At 38.7% G+C, this 16,522-nt stretch overlaps 1 protein-coding gene across 1 annotated transcript; it reads left to right on the forward strand.

Moving 5' to 3' along the window:
- The first annotated feature begins 409 nt into the window (after positions 1-409).
- LOC21399234 lies at positions 410-11,785 on the forward strand. Its single transcript, XM_010103745.2, has 9 exons — positions 410-620; positions 721-905; positions 1,802-1,983; positions 2,105-2,389; positions 2,476-2,534; positions 2,680-2,716; positions 2,844-2,915; positions 10,283-10,607; positions 11,090-11,785. The coding sequence occupies exons 1-9, from the start codon at positions 512-514 to the stop codon at positions 11,462-11,464; spliced, it is 1,629 nt and encodes a 542-aa protein (XP_010102047.2). The 5' UTR covers positions 410-511; the 3' UTR covers positions 11,465-11,785.
- The last annotated feature ends 4,737 nt before the right edge of the window (positions 11,786-16,522 follow it).

Consider the following 16,522-nt stretch of genomic DNA (forward strand, 5'->3'; position numbering starts at 1 on the left):
GTGCGTTTAATTGATCAATTCGTATCATGATTTAAATTATAATTTATAATTCATTACAGTATTTTTTCTTAAAAAAACACTCATAAACCGGAAACATAATATTCGTCAACAAATAATATTCGTCAACAAATAAAGCAATAAGATCTTCCCCTACACAAAAGCAAGGAAGAACAAAAAAAAAAGGGAGGAAAAAGAAGAAAAAAGGCCAACAAGGGCATTATCGTCATAAAAAACTGAAAAAGTATAATATAGAGGGTCCTACAAATTGGGTCAGTCTCTTTCTTAACCGTAAATTTGTCACTCAAATATCTCTCTGGCTAAAATAATTTATTTTTATTATTAATAAAATAGTTAAATATAAACACATCATACAAACACACACTCTCTTCCCACACCACCACCACCCACCACCTCTTCTCTCTCTCTCTGTCCAAAAAAAGGGGGAAAAAAAAAACAGAGGCAAAAAGAAGAAGCTAAATACAACTCCGAAAGCCCAAACCAGAATCCCATTATGTCATGTTCCAGATCGAGATTCATTCTGTTCGTCACCATTTTCCTCTTCGTTAATGCCTCTGCTTGCGAAAGTTCTCACCTTCTCCACACTGTAATACGTAAATCCGGTGCGTCTGTATAATTGTTGTTGTCATTTCTCGTTTGAATTTTTCATCGTCGTTTGGAACTAAATATGATTGGTTTTTTGGTTTTGGGGTGTTTGTGAAGAGGGAAAACAAGGAGGTTTTGATGATATTGTAAGATGGGAAACGACAAGAAGGTCTCTTGCGGAAGAGGCAGTGGACAACTCGTCTCTGATATTGGCTGAAGGGAGGACTCGGAGAAGGGACCCACTTGATGGGTTTACGCGCTACAATGGTGGTTGGAATATCAGCAATAGCCACTACTGGGCTGTGAGTCACTCCATTTCTAGATTTTTTTTTTTTTTAAGTTATTATTTAGGTTTTTTTTTTCTTTCATCTGGGTCCTTTTTTTTTTTTTTTTTTTTAATTTTTGTTTTAGTTGCTGTGTTTGTGTGTGTGTGTGTGTGTGTGTGTGTGTGTTTTTTTTTTTTTTTGATGGGTTTGTTGTGTTTGAAAAATCAGTAATGAGTGAGTCACTGTCATCTGGGTTTTTTCTTTTTCCTTTTTATTTTGTTTTTACGAGTTTGAGTTTTCTTGTTTTTTCTTTTTATGGCGATTTTGTTTTAGTGTTATGATTTTGTAGGTTTTGTGATATATATATATATATATATTATTTTTTTTTTCTTGTGTTTATATAGTGGTTTATAACTTACAAGATAACCAGTAAGAAGACTGGGGTGTAATTTCCCTTGATCCCACGTTTTCTTGTTAGTCTTAATTTGTAAGGATTTGAAAGTTTTTTCCCTTCAAAACCAAAAAGAGACCAGAAGAAATGAATTGTCGGTTGATTCTGATTGAAGTTTGTTATAAGATATTAGTAAGAGCAACGGGGTGATAGCTCAATAGATTCAGATTTTATTGGGAGTCTGAATTTGTGAGGATAAGTGTGCTTTTCTTTTTTCTTTCTTTCTTTGTTTTTTTTTCAAGGTAGAAGAGACCAAAAGTGATAAAAGGAATTTTAGCTTGATTCATCTAGCAGTTGATTTGCCAAAGTCCTCTGCTAGAGATTGTTTTTCTGGGATTACATATTGTAAACTTTGTCTTGCGTGTTTTTTTTTTTTTTTCATCATTCCGTATAATTTTTCTTCTGAAAGTCCTTTACTCAGTCTGGTATTTTGTGTGTGCAAACATTGTTAGTTTTTCATGTGGATTATTTTCTGATGCAGTCAGTTGCTTTTACTGCGGTCCCCTTATTTGTCATTGCTGGGATATGGTTCGTGGTGTTTGGACTTAGCTTGTCCCTCATCTGTCTCTGTTACTGTTGTTGTCCTAGGGAGCCTTATGGCTACTCTCGGACAGCCTATGCTCTCTCTCTGATCCTTCTCATCCTTTTCACCATTGCTGCAATGTAAGTTTCCGTCTCTGTTGATTCAAAAAAAACTTTTCAAACACCTGTGCCCGCATACTTATAGCTTGCTTAGGTTACTGATTTGTGATTCCCTCGAATGTTTTCCGTTTGGAAATGTCAGTGTGGGGTGCATTGTGTTGTATACCGGTCAGGGAAAGCTTCATGACAGCACAAAGGACACGCTAAATTATGTAGTACATCAGGCAGATGTAACTGTCGAAAACCTCAGGAATGTGTCAGATTATCTCGCTGCAGCCAAACGGATTGGAGTCGATGCAGTGTTTCTCCCGGAAGAGGTCCAGAATAAAATTGATCAAATTCAAACGAAGATCAATTCTTCTGCGACGACTCTTTCTAAAACAACCCAAGATAATTCAATGCAGATACAAGATGGCCTGGATAGCATGTGAGTTAGATTTTCAATGGTCTTAGAACCTGCACTGATCATCTTATAATGATTTTTTTGGTCACATTTTCCTTCCTCATGTGCAGGAGATTGGCTCTAATTATTGTCGCTGCTGTTATGCTCTTTTTGGCATTTCTTGGATTCTGTAAGTCTCCTGGTTTCTTAAACTATTAAGTAGAAAATTTTTCGTCTTGGATTTTGTAAGTCTTCTTGTTTCTTGAACTACTAATTAGAAAATTTTACCTCTTAGATTTTCACTACATATATATTATTGCTACTGTTTAATGCAGTGTTTTCGGTGTTTGGGTTGCGAGTTCTTGTATACATGTAAGTAGCAAACTTTTTATTTGTAAACTCCTCCTATTCCTTCATGCTTTATACTAATTTATCGGGGATTGTTATGGTTATGTCTTAGTTGTCTAATATCAAGTCACACAATGTTTCGTAATTGCAGCTTGGTGATTGTTGGGTGGATTCTTGTGGCGGGTACATTCATATTGTGTGGTGTATTTCTTCTCCTCCACAAGTAAGCTATGTTTGGCTATGCCTCATGACAGTTTTGCTAATCTAAATTCATGGAATTTTTAATTTCGCTTAGATACCTTGCTTCTTAATTTGATATAAACATGTTCTTCAGATCTCAGATTCCAGATTCTAAATATTAGCATGGTAATGGTCTTCTTAAATCTGTGGACATTTCAGTCTAAATGTTAGGCTGGAGTACGATTTTTAATTAAACAAAAATTCACTATATACTTGCATTTAAATTAAAAAAAAAAGAAAGAAAAAAAAAAAAAAAAACTAAAAAAAAAAAAGAACCTTCAAAGGTTGTTTCAGTTTTAGATTTAAAGCTGCACTTTAGAAAAAAAAAAAAAAAAAAAAAACTAAACAAAACAAAGAACCTTCAAAGGTTGTTTCAGTTTTAGATTTAAAGCTGCACTTTAGCAAGGTGGATAATTTTTATATTAAGTTAGGATTAGGACTCAAATGGAAAATAGAAATTCAATATGAAGGATTGGTTCCATCCTTTTTAATATTTTATAGAATCCTTAGTCCTTCTGTTATATTCCTTCAGGAATTCATAAATTGATTTGTTTCATTTTTGTAATGACTATTTTAATAACTGGTATTGTTAGAACTTAGAATGCCTTCAGGTTAACATCTCTCACAGATTAATTGAGCAAATCTCTGGTGTCTAACCGCTTGTAATTTCAGAACATTATAAATGAGGTTGTTGGCACATTGCAATAAAAGTTCGTCCTTTTACATAAGCAAGCTACTGGGGGAAAGAAATACACTACACTACATTGCTAGAAGCTGCTTGATTTGAAGGAGTTGAAACGTAGATGAAATGACACATTTAATGCCCGATAGGTCGCAATTCATTGCTAAACAATGTTGCACCTTGAATTACAAGTTGATGAGTTTTTAGTGTCTATACTTATAGCTGCTAACTAACGGAAAGTTGTTGAGGATTAAGATAAAACCAAATATCTTTGTCAGAAATGGTTTTTTTTTATTTATTTTTTAAATAAGAAATGAGAGAATTTTATTGGTAAAAGGAAAGAAGAACAACAGGGGACAAGGAGTCCACCAAAGCCGTGAAACTAAAAGAAAAAAACTATCAACACAAAACTAAAGAACGGCTTAATCCCATCCCCTAAGTAAGTCTGAAAAGGAGAAAGCATTGAAGCCATTGACTTGGGACAACCACAGAGCCACACAAAATTTAATTCTTTCCCAAACTACCATAACATCTTTGTCAGAAATGTTTAATGCAGCATAAAGTAAACAAGAGCCTTTGGGTAGGCAAAATTTTATACTTTACGGGCCCACGGGCCCGTTTGATGTGCAACATAAGACAACATTGGATAGGATTGTCTTAGAGGATTGGAAGATGTATAGGAAAGGTTAGGATTAAATTTAACCTTAATCCAATCTCGTGTTTGAGGGGCTTTTTGTGTTGTAAGGATAGGGGCTTTTTGCAAAATTTTTTGAAATTTTTTTGAAAATTTTGGGTCAATTGTAATTTTACAAAATTTGAGGGGTAAAAATATAATTTTAAAAAGTATTTAAGTCACATTCACATACAAATTACTTTTTGGTCTCTCAATTTTAAAAAGTATAGTTTATACCCAAAGTTCATAAATATTTGCAAATAGGTCCCAAATTTTTTTGAATATGTTCCAAATAACCATGTGTTGTGTTTAATCCATGCTTCAGCAAGGGATAACCAAATCCCCTTCTAAGGAGATTCGAGCATGGACTGGATAAGAGTTTATCCAATCCATTCCTTTAGAAATTTTCACCAAACTCAATCTTAAAATTTAATCCTCTCCTGTTAAGCTCCAAATCCATGGTAAGAAGAATTGAGACAGAATTCCAGAAGAAAATCTAACAGTAGCTTGATTGTATTAATGGCAGAAAATTGATTACAAAAAGATAAGGGAATTTTCGAGAGATCCCTTGCACTCCTAGGGCTCCTTCTCTCAGAAGTTTGTACAAAATGATTCGATACCCTCTTATTCCACTCCTTATTCTATTTATACTCCTAACTCCTATTCCTTACACTAATTCCCAGCCTAACTAACTAACTAACCCCTGCTGACTCAACCTCTTTCTCATTCATTCCATGAGTGCTTTCCTCCACCTCAGCAACCTCTTGAGTTTCAGCTGCCCCCTTGACTCGTGAAGGCGTTTCTTCCGAGCGTATGTAAAACGCACGGGAGGCTTATCATTACCCCCGCCCCAAAGACGCACCTTGTCCTCAAGGTGAAAATGAGGAAACTGTGCATCAATGGCAGCATATGATTCCCACGTATCCTCGTGGGCCGGTAGATGAGCCCAACGAATCAATACTTCGAGATCATTGCTGCTCCCATGAAGTGCACGTCGTATCCCCAACAGGTCAGCCGGCTCCGCGCACAACTCCAAGTCACACGTCAACTGAGGCGGTAGAGACGAAACAGCCTGCTCCTGCCCCAACGCCTTACGCAAATGAGAAACATGAAACACCGGATGAATGGAGGACGACTCCGGCAAGGCCAAGCGATAGGCAACCGGCCCCACACGATGCGTGATCTTGAAAGGCCCATAAAAATGAGGACTCAACTTTTCATTCTGACGGCGAGCCAAAGAGACTTGTCGTTAAGGACGAAGCTTCAGGTACACCAATTCACCCACGGCAAATTCCACATCCCTTCGTTTTCCGTCCACTACTGCCTTCATCTTCTGTTGAGCCCGAAGAAGGTGGAACTTAAGTAAGTCCAACATGGCATCACGATCCTGCAGCTGCCGCTCCACCGAATCCACCGGTGAGGTTCCCACACTGTATCACAACAAGGGCGGAGGAAGTCGGCCATAAACTGCTTGAAAAGGAGTCATACGGGTAGCAGTGTGGAATGAAGTGTTATACCAATATTCGGCCCAAGCCAACCATTTTCACCACTGCCCGGGCTTGTCGGAAGACACACACCTCAAATACGTCTCTACACACCTATTTACTACTTCAGATTGCCCATCGGATTGCGGATGGTACGCAGTACTGCGCGACAGAGTAGTACCCATCTGTTTGTGTAGGTCAGTCCAAAAACGGCTAAGAAAAATGCGGTCACGATCCGATACAATGGTCCGAGGAACTCCATGCAACCGCACAACCTCCTGAATAAACAACTTGGCCACCTTCTCTGCCAAAAAAGGATGCCTCAATGCAATGAAGTGACCATACTTGCTCAAGCGATCCACCACCACTAATATTGTATCAAACCCCTCCGAACGCGGTAAACCCTCAATAAAATCCATAGACACATCCTCCCACACCTGTTCGGGAATGGGCAAAGGCTGCAATAACCCACCGGGTGCCAATGTAGACGCCTTACAACGTTGACATATCTCACATTGCGCCACATACGCGGTAACATCTCGTTTCATTCCAAGCCAAAACCAATCGGCTCCAAGACGGCGGTAAGTCTTCAAACCCCCCGAATGTCCTCCCATCACCCCGTTATGGTAGGAATGTAACAAACGCTGCACCACTGAAGAACCAAGGGCAACCACCATTTGCCCTTTATACCATAAGCGGCCATGTCGAATAGAATACCCCGGGTATGCTGCCGGGTTGTGGGGTAAATCCGACCATATTTTCGTGAGCCGTTCATCTTGCAACACTTGTCGATGGATTTCGTCGGTATTGACAAAAGTAGATGCCGTCATAGTGGCAACAACCGGGCTGACCACTAGTCGTGATAATGCATCCGCGGCTCGATTTTCTACCCCAAGACGATATTGGATCTCGAAATCATACCCCAGCAACTTGGTCAACCATTTCTGATGTTCCATGGTAACTAGACGCTGCTCGAGCAAATACTTGAGGCTACACTGATCCGTCCGAATCAAAAAATGGTGCCCAAGTAGGTACGGCCGCCACTTTTGAACAGCTGGAACAATGGCCATCAACTCCCGTTCGTAAACGGACTTGCTTCGTGCTTGGGGAGCTAGAACCTGACTGAAATAAGCGATAGGGCGTTGTTCTTGCATCAACACAGCCCCCACTCCAAATCCAGAAGCATCGGACTCAAGAACAAATGGCTTAGTGAAATCCGGCAAGGCTAGCACCGGTACGTGTGTCATAGCATGCTTCAACATTTCAAAAGCCTGCATCATCCCCGTATCCCAACGAAAACTGTCCTTTCGGAGCAAGTGGATCAAGGGCCCTGCAATTTGACTATAACCCGCCACAAACTTTCGGTAATATCCCGTCAATCCGAGAAATCCCCACAAGTCCTTCAAGTTGGCAGGAGGCGGCCAACTAACCATGGCCTCTATCTTAGTCGGGTCAGCCGAAACTCCTGCCGCAGACACAATATGGCCAAGGTATTCAATTGAATGCTGCCCAAAACTACACTTCTTGGCATTAGCATATAGTTGATGTTGCTGCAAAACCGCCAACACCCGGCCAAGGTGGTCAACATGCTCCTCCAAGGTGTGGCTGTAAATGAGTATATCATCAAAAAATACAAGTACGAAGGAAAGCTCGTAGAACGTCGTTCATAAGCGACTGGAAAGTCGCCGGAGCATTTGTAAGACCGAACGGCATAACGAGAAACTCGTAATGGCCCTCATGTGTACGGAATGCCGTCTTAGGTACGTCCTCGGCCTTTATCCTGATCTTATGGTAGCCCGACTTAAGGACGATCTTGGAGAAAATGGTGGCCCCATGTAACTCATCCAAAAGCTCTTCGATCACCGGAATCGAAAAACGATCGGGAACCGTCCCCTTATTCAAAGCGCGGTAATCCACATAGAATCTCCAACTGCCATATTTCTTCTTTACTAACAAAACCGGACTAGAATATGGGCTAACACTGGGTTGTATTATGCCCGCGGCTAACATCTCCCCAACCAACTTCTCAATTTCCGATTTCTGTATATGAGGATATCGGTACGGCCTCACACTTATAGGGGCAGTCCCTTCCTTCAGCACGATGGCATGGTCCTTGGACCTAACCGGTGGAAGCCCCACTGGCATTTCGAACACCTGCCCATATTTCCTCAGCACTGTTTGCAAATCCAGAGGAATTCTCACTTCTTTGACCGATTGGTCCAACCCGAGAGATCCTAACTCTACCCAAACCCCTTGTCCCTCGTGTCTCAATGCTCTCATTAATGCCTTCAACATGACCGGGGACTTATTTAATCTAGGATCTCCTCTTAACGATACCTGCCTTTCCCCCAAATTGAACTTCATTACCAAAGTCTTCCAATTCACCGACATAACCCCTAAAGTCTCCAACCATTGGATCCCTAAAATCAAATCCGAACTCCCTAATTCCAGCGGCAAGAAATCTTCAACAATTTCAATATCTTGCAAGGAAATCAACACACCCCAACAAATGCCCTCTCCTCTCACGGCCACCCCGGTACCCATCACCACACCGTAACTCCCCGTTTTATCTACCGTTAAGTCCAATTTCCGTACCAAATCACAAGAAATGAAATTGTGGGTGGCCCCACTATCAATTAAAACAATTACCTCGCACCCATGGACGAACGCTTTGATCTTCATTGTTTTAGGTGCTGTCAGACCAACCACGGAATTGATAGATAATTCCACCATCTCTTCTTCCTCAGTCGCTTCTTCCCTTTCTGCCATCGTCTCTCCCTGGTCCTCCTCTTCCCGGACTATTAGAACTTGTAGCTCTCGATTTGGACAGCGGTGCCCGAAAAAGTATTTGCCGTCACAGCGGTAACATAGTCCTTTCCCTCTCTTCGCCTGTAGTTCAGCGTCGGTCATCCTTTTGAATGGCGCCGCTCCAGTTCCAACTCTTGGGTCATGGTTATTTGTTCTCTTTTCCTCTGGAAGCTTCACCCTCTCAGTCGGTGCTCACTGGAAACGAGATATACTTCCAAAACCGGAAGTCGTCTGGCTTACCTTAGTGTCGTTTGGCACAATTATTTTATGCCAATTCGAAGACTGTAGGCCTTGCATCTTTGGCCCGTACACTAGGAAGTTACGTTCCTCCACCCTCTGGGCCACCTCCATGATTCGGCCCAATCCCACCGGTTTGATCAACCGAATTTCAGCTTGAATCTCTAGTTTCAAGCCATTCACGAACGAGTTCTCCAGAACCTGCTCGGAGATGTCGCTCAACGGCGCCGCCAAGACCTCAAACTGTCTCTGGTATTCTCTCACCGTTGTTTCCTGCCGATGCGACAACAATTTCTCACACAAGCTACCTTCTTGCGTCGGTCGGAAACGCTCGAGGATCATCACTTTCAATTCCGCCCAACTCCGGATGGCTCGACGGCCATCTTCCCACTGAAACCACGCCAGAGCTTCTCCGTCGAGGCTTACCACTGCCACGTCCAATTTCTCGTTCTCTGATAATCCGTTCATCACAAAGTATCTCTCGGCCCTAAAGACCCATCCGTCGGGATTCTCTCCGTCAAACGTCGGCATTTCCACTCGCCTGGTCCGACAATCCATGCGAACTCCGAGTTCTCGCGGTGGCCTAACTCTCTCGCTCGTCTCTTCCCCCGGTGTCATCTGCCTCGTCGGAGCCTCCACCCCGGCTGTCTGGGCATCCCGACGTTCCTGGCGCTGTAAATTCATCAACTCCTCCATTCTTGCCAACAGCAAGCCCATACCTTGCTCCAGCCGAGGAATTTTCTTCAATTCCTCACGCATCTCCTCCAGTTCCCCCACGAATTCCTCTCTCGTACCCTCCGTCTTCTCCTTCTCGCGATCGTCTGTACATCTCGTCATACCAGGAAAGTTGCTCTGATACCAAATGTTAAGCTCCAAATCCACGGTAAGAAGAATTGAGACAGAATTCCAGAAGAAAATCTAACAGTAGCTTGATTGTATTAATGGCAGAAAATTGATTACAGAAAGATAAGGGGATTTTCGAGAGATCTCTTGCTCTCCTAGGGTTCCTTCTCTCGGAAGTTTGTACAAAATGATTCGATACCCTCTTATTCCACTCCTTATTCTATTTATACTCCTAACTCCTATTCCTTACACCAATTCCCAGCCTAACTAACTCACTAAACCCTGCTGACTCTGCCTCTTCCTCATTCACTCCACGAGTGCTTTCCTCCACCTCAGCAACCTCTTGAGTTTCAGCTGCCCCCCTTGACTCGGGAAGGCGTTTCCTCCGAGCGTATGTAAAACGCACGGGAGGCTTATCATCTCCACTTCTCCTTTAATCCTATGCACCAAACAGGTGCTACCTATTAATATGCATACTTTAGGAGTTGTATAGAAATTTTATAGTTTAACCTGAGCATTCTCTCTCTGCACAAATGTTTTACATACTTTAAAGTTCAATTGTTCAAATGGCAGTTAAAAGTGATGCATTTGTAATCTCTAACTTCTCTTCCTCTGTGCATTAGTGTGGTTGCAGATACATGTGTTGCAATGGATGAATGGGTCCAGAACCCCACTGCTCACACAGCTTTAGATGATATTCTCCCATGTGTGGACAACGCTACTGCCCAAGAAACCTTGTTACGGACCAGGGATGTCACCTACCAAGTTGTCAATGTGGTTGATACAGTCATCAACAAAGTCACAAACCTTGATATTCCGCCCAATGGATCACCCTTATATTTCAATCAGTCTGGTCCATTGATGCCCCTTCTTTGCAACCCGTTCAATGCTGATCTCAGTGACCGTCAATGCAACGCCAGTGAAGTACATCTGAATAAGGCTACTCAGGTAATATTGAATGAAGAACTTAAAAAAATTGGATGAGATGTGCACAAAAAGTAGTACTTATTGCTTGCCTGGTTGATGGTTAATTAATTTTAATATTTAGTTTTATTGTTAGGGACTTTTTACCTGCTTATTCATTATCAAGATTTCTTATTTCATTTTCATTTAGTTTCCTCATTGTTATTTGGATTATCTTTAAATTTAGTTGTTTGCAATTTTAATTCATTGAATGGTTGATGAACGTCTTTTTTTTTTTGTTTTGGAACATGCAATTTTTTCATGAGTATTTGCGCTCGACTGAGAAAAGGCAGTAAACTTTTGGTTTTCAGTTTTTCTAGATTTCTATCCATATCTTGCAGGCTTGGACTTGTAGGTCTAATGGATCAGATCTGTCATAAACCAGTCACAATGTCTCTTTACCTTTCTTTTTCCATAACTTGGTGGATGTTGTTTACATAGAGAACTTTCATTTTGTTTTCAAATAGGTCTGGAAGAATTATGTCTGTGAGGTCTCTGCATCCGGAATCTGTGCCACACCCGGACGGTTAACTCCCTCCATCTATGGGCAAATGGAGGCTGCAGTAAATGTGAGCTATGGTTTGTATCGGTACGGTCCCTTCTTGGTTGACCTACAAGACTGTACTTTTGTGAGGCAAACATTCACAGACATCAGCAAAACCTACTGTCCCAGCCTGCGACGACATAGCCAATGGATCTACATCGGGTTAGTAATGGTCTCTTCTGCAGTAATGCTGTCACTGATCTTCTGGGTTATCTACGCGAGGGAGCGAAGGCACCGTGTATATACGAAGCAGTTCAATGCCAGAGCTGCCGGAGAAGACCCAAACAAGGCTGCATAGACATCTACTCCAATCATGCTTTGTTGGCTGAAAGTTCTTTCTTCGTGATATGTATATTTTGAGTGAAACTACACAATCAGGTTTGTACATTATGCGAGTTATCTATCCCTTTTGGGTTTTGATTGTGTGAAGTTTTTAGCTGACAAGCTGTTATTAATGTTTCCAATAGCTCCTTGAGAAAGGGCTGAGTTATGGGCAACTTTTGTGCCCATTAGGAAGAACAATATTTTAATACCAGTCTCAAAAGATCACTAGGCTTTTTGCCCGCACGCGTTGCTACGGGAAAAATTGTTTTATTATAGAAGAAGTCATGACTTTTTACATTACAGTATTAATTTATATATACATACACATATATATTTATTTAAAGGTCTACTAAAAAAGTTTATATACATACATATATATATATATATATATATATATTTGTTTAAAGGTATAGTAAAATGGCTTGTACTTAATATTACATTTTTTGCTTTTCTATTTTTGATGGTTCTTCGGAGCTGGAGCTGCAAAATAAAATTTTTTGAAAAGTACTGTATTCATCACATTAGGAAAAGAATAATAAATAGAACTCCAGACCTCCTCTCATTTTGGCTTAAAACCGAATAGTAGAGGAAAGGCAAGGGAATAAAATGATCAAAGAAATAATAAGGGGCAAGACTTTACTTGTAATAAAGTGACGAAAAAAATCCAGTCTAAAAACATATGACAAAATAAGTTACCAAGAGGAAAATTGTAAAAAGAAATTATAAAACAGAAAAAACCAAAAATATTTAATTCAAAAACAGATGTAAGGGTTAAAGACTCAAAGAAAGATTATACAATTGGAATGTATGGCAAAAGAAAACCAATAAGCTACTGGACAGGAAAGGAAAAAGCGAGAAAAAAAAAAGAGAAGAAAATAGCAATATAAATAGCTCAAACTAAAGAAAAGAAATAAAAGCACAAATACTGAAAATGGAAAGTAATTGAAAACCTCAAAACCATGCTATATAAATAAATACACTTAGATTCAATTATTAAAAAGAAGGAGAAGAGAAGGTTAAAAACAGTTTAACACTATGAGCAGATCATAATACAAACTTGTTGGTATTGGTTTAAGTCTTTTAACACTTTATAAGGTAATATAAATAATGTAGAAATGTAAAATAAAAGAACACAAGAGAAATTGTATCGCGGTTCGGTAACAACCTACTCTGCGGGGTCACGCCCAGATGATGAACAATCCACTAAGAACTCTTTTACAATTCAATTAGACTTAATCTACCCGATACTCCCTCTCTAAGAAGATGCCTATGAACTTGCAATTTCTCAATGGACTTGAACAGCGAGATCCCCTCGATTTTTTAACATTGAAATCCCTCCAACTAAGTTTTTCTTTCGAAAAACACTCAAATCATCTTTCTTGAATATAAGTGCTCACCTATCTCACAACCCAGCAAAAACTAATCAAAAGGTGTACAATGAACCGAGAGACTCTTTGAATATATAAGCAGAAAGTTAACAACTTGACGACCTCTTCAATTAATTCACTGAACCAAATCTGTTGCAGATCCCTGTTGCAACAATAACTGCAACATAGCAGTCAAGGTCGACTTTCTCAAAACCAATCCGAATCAATCTGCTATGATTCTGAAACCTTTCCGAAGCTGATATATGAACCTGGAACACGTTCTTAGGAGACAGAAGAAGATCATCTAGCTACGAAAACTCAATCAAATATCAATCAAATCACTAATTAACAATTTACCATCTTAGGATCAATAGTTGACTGGTGCTCAACGATACATTGGTGACTAGCAACATTAGTTTTCTAGATGTTATGAAATTGCACAATGGTAGTGAGAGAGATGGAAAGATTCCAAGTTTTTTTCCGTAGAAAATATCGATTATTCTTGTAATTATTGTAATTACTAATAATCACTGTGGCAATTTGTAATAACTGTTGATGCGGCAGTGATGTAGAAGAAAATAATCAAAATGAATGCTATTTAAGAAATGTAATTTTATTACTTAACCCAAGATTCAAATGTGAATTTTTAGAATCATCTTCCAGTTTTTTTTTTGTTTTTTGTTTTTTTTTTCTGTGTTATTATTTTCCTTTTCGGCAAGCTATGATTGCCTTGAATGATGAAGGATTAACCATGCTCTGAAATTTCACAAGACAAAAAATGCCAACTAAAAAGCTCATTTCTATCTTCCATCTCAGGTAATAAACAATAATTTTCCTGCTTTCCTACAAAATGATCATCCTTGGTCATGAGTGCAGATTACGTGCCTCTTTAAGCAAAACCAAGAAAAGAGTCACTTAATTTTAGTCCTATATCATCGAAGTCAATAAGTTTTGCAGAGAGTCCTACGGTGTTAAGCAAATATCGTCATTCCATTTCACCACCGAAGAAAAAAAAAAGAAAAAAAACCTCATCCTTGAAGAAAGAATAGCGAAGTGTTTTAAGTGTGAATAAAAATAGGAAAAGTAAGGAAACAAATAATAAATTTACAAATTATTACAAAAAGAAAAAAACCCCTTAAAAATCATTAGACATTGGACTTCTATTCCACTACTCTTTTCTTAATCAACCAATTAACTGAAATACTGAATCCCATATTGAATTTCCAGTCCTTGGCAAACATCAACAAATGTTTGAAAAGTGGAAGAACCTTATCCCCAAAACTGAAATTTTCAAATAGCTAAACAAATACTACCTTCTTAAAAAAGTAGGTATGGTTTATCTAAGTAATAAACAATCATTATTGATTAAAATGAACCACAAGCCACGCTGAACTACAAGACAAAAATCATCATATCATATATAGGAAAAAAGTGACCACAATTTTGTGGCTCCAAAATTTTCAAACTTACGTGACAATCTATGTTTCTAATGCCACTTACCAAAATGTAACAAAGGGTTTGGGTGGTATGTCTTTGTCCCAAAACAATGAAGATTCAAATGCAGTTTTGCTCATGCCGACCTAATTCCGTGTCCAAACTTTTGTGACGTTTAGGAGATAAGGGGGTGAACTGTCCGTTTTTGTTATTTGGAGATCCAATTTTGTAAATGGCGAAACTTCGTTTGTCATACCCAACCGACTTTGGAACTGCCTGAATTCAGGCCCACATATAGCAACCTTGTGTCAAACAAATTACTATTCTTATTATTAATATTAGTCTTAATAATAATAATAATAATAATAATAATAATAATAATAATAATAATAATAATAATAATATTAATATTAATATTATTATTATTATTTTTTAAGAAAATTTTATTCTAAATTCAAATAGGAGATATTAACAAATTTTATCTTTGAGATAAAGATTCGATTCCTTCTAAAAATTTGACTTTGACTTCTACTTTATAAATAAAGAGATAGTTTTGCTCTTAATTTTATAGAATGGCCGGTTTCACAAGTGTTGTGAGAGGAAAAATTTTTCTCAAAAAATTTCATGTCGTGCATGCGTTGATGTTTGTGGAAATTCTTGAGTGTTTTTGTTAACCCGTTTTGTTTCAGGTGTACCCACACACACGTCTTCGTAGATTCAAGGAATTGACGAGGAAGACTCGTGTTTTCTAAACAAAGCATTGGAGTGAGGATTGTTCGAGGTCAAAGAACTCAAGTTATCATCTTAATCGATCACTGGGTATAATTCCTATACGAGTTCTTAATTAATAAATTAATGTAATTAATTTATTCGTGCATAAATTAATATAATCTATAGAGTATCTCAAAGATTTTATGAAAATTTTTGTTATACACGATCCGCTAACCCCACACTTCCGCATCCGAATTCGATTCGAAAACCAACAAGTTTTGTTTAACGAGACTTGATCGCACTCAATCTTTATGTGTAGCAAGCCTTTTCTCATTGGGTCTCAACACTTTTTTGGTCATGTGTTTTATCCGTCTTTATTAGTAGATCCAGTTAATATTCGGAATCAAATTTTATTATAAGTGGTGCTCACTTGTGACTAATGTTATTTTAATGAAATGAATTTTTTCGGGGAAAAAAAAAAGAAAAAAGAAATACCGTATCATATGATAAACCCGTGAAATGATTGTGTTTTGTCGTAGTACTTGAAACTTACGGCAACTCATATTTATCTTTTCAAGTGTCTATTAATTAAAACATAACATCTATTAATTAATACATAACATTCTTTTGTTAAAATTTCCATACACAAAATGTATATTTTACCTTATCTTATTCTTTATTAAGATGTAATTTTGTTTAGTTTTGGAATTACATGCTAGCGTTAAGACAATTTGAAGGTTCCAAGAAAGTAGTTATCCAAACAAAGAAAAGTCTACAAGAACGTAATCGGCAACCTCTCATTCATATTGTCCCTTCCAAAAAAATAAATAAAATAAATAATTGTGCCTTGTCTCAATTCTATTGGACCACAAGGCTATTTAAAAGTATGTCCTCTTACGGTAAAACAAATGTATAGACAGCAATTGGCAAGCTGTCCTTCATACATGGCTCCACACTCTCCAAAGTAATTAACTTGATGTTATTATCAACAATGAATTAAGTAAAACTCTTTTAACTTATACATACGATGTGGACAATTCTACCCTTCAAAGCTAGATGGAGGACCGGGTCTACAAACCAGGACAACTTGGGAACATAACTGCACATTCCTAAAATAAGAGAATTCTTGAACGCCCCCAATATTACGCATGATACCATTCTATGAATCTATATTAACTTACATACCAAACTTCAAAAAACAAAACGGTCATCAAGGTACTAAAATCACAACCCACCATTACGTTCTATTAACCCCAAAAGTCCACAACCACTAAACCCTCCCACAACTTTGGAGCACTCGACAATAGGAGGAAAGAGAATTTCAGGAACTCTTTCACACCCAAAGATTCCTTCTTCACATATTATTTCCAATTCCATGGCCTCAAAAAATGCACCCTCTAATCCAAAACGACATGTCGTTAGCCACACATGCCTGTGTTCTCCCACTACACACCCAGGCTCCTTCAGGTGCAGTCTCCACAGGAACCCCCACAACCACAAGCCCAGAATCTCTTCAACGG

This window comes from Morus notabilis, unplaced genomic scaffold (assembly GCF_000414095.1).
Source record: "Morus notabilis unplaced genomic scaffold, ASM41409v2 Scaffold621, whole genome shotgun sequence".
NCBI lineage: Eukaryota > Viridiplantae > Streptophyta > Magnoliopsida > Rosales > Moraceae > Morus > Morus notabilis.

What these genes read in the sequence shown, in the direction of transcription:
- LOC21399234 (XM_010103745.2), top strand. Translation starts at nt 512, where the DNA reads ATGTCATGTTCCAGATCGAGATTCATTCTGTTCGTCACCATTTTCCTC. An exon ending in CACTGTAATACGTAAATCCG is followed by an intron (nt 621 to 720) that starts GTGCGTCTGTAT and finishes GTGTTTGTGAAG; the next exon opens with AGGGAAAACAAGGAGGTTTT. An exon ending in TTGCGAGTTCTTGTATACAT is followed by an intron (nt 2,717 to 2,843) that starts GTAAGTAGCAAA and finishes TCGTAATTGCAG; the next exon opens with CTTGGTGATTGTTGGGTGGA.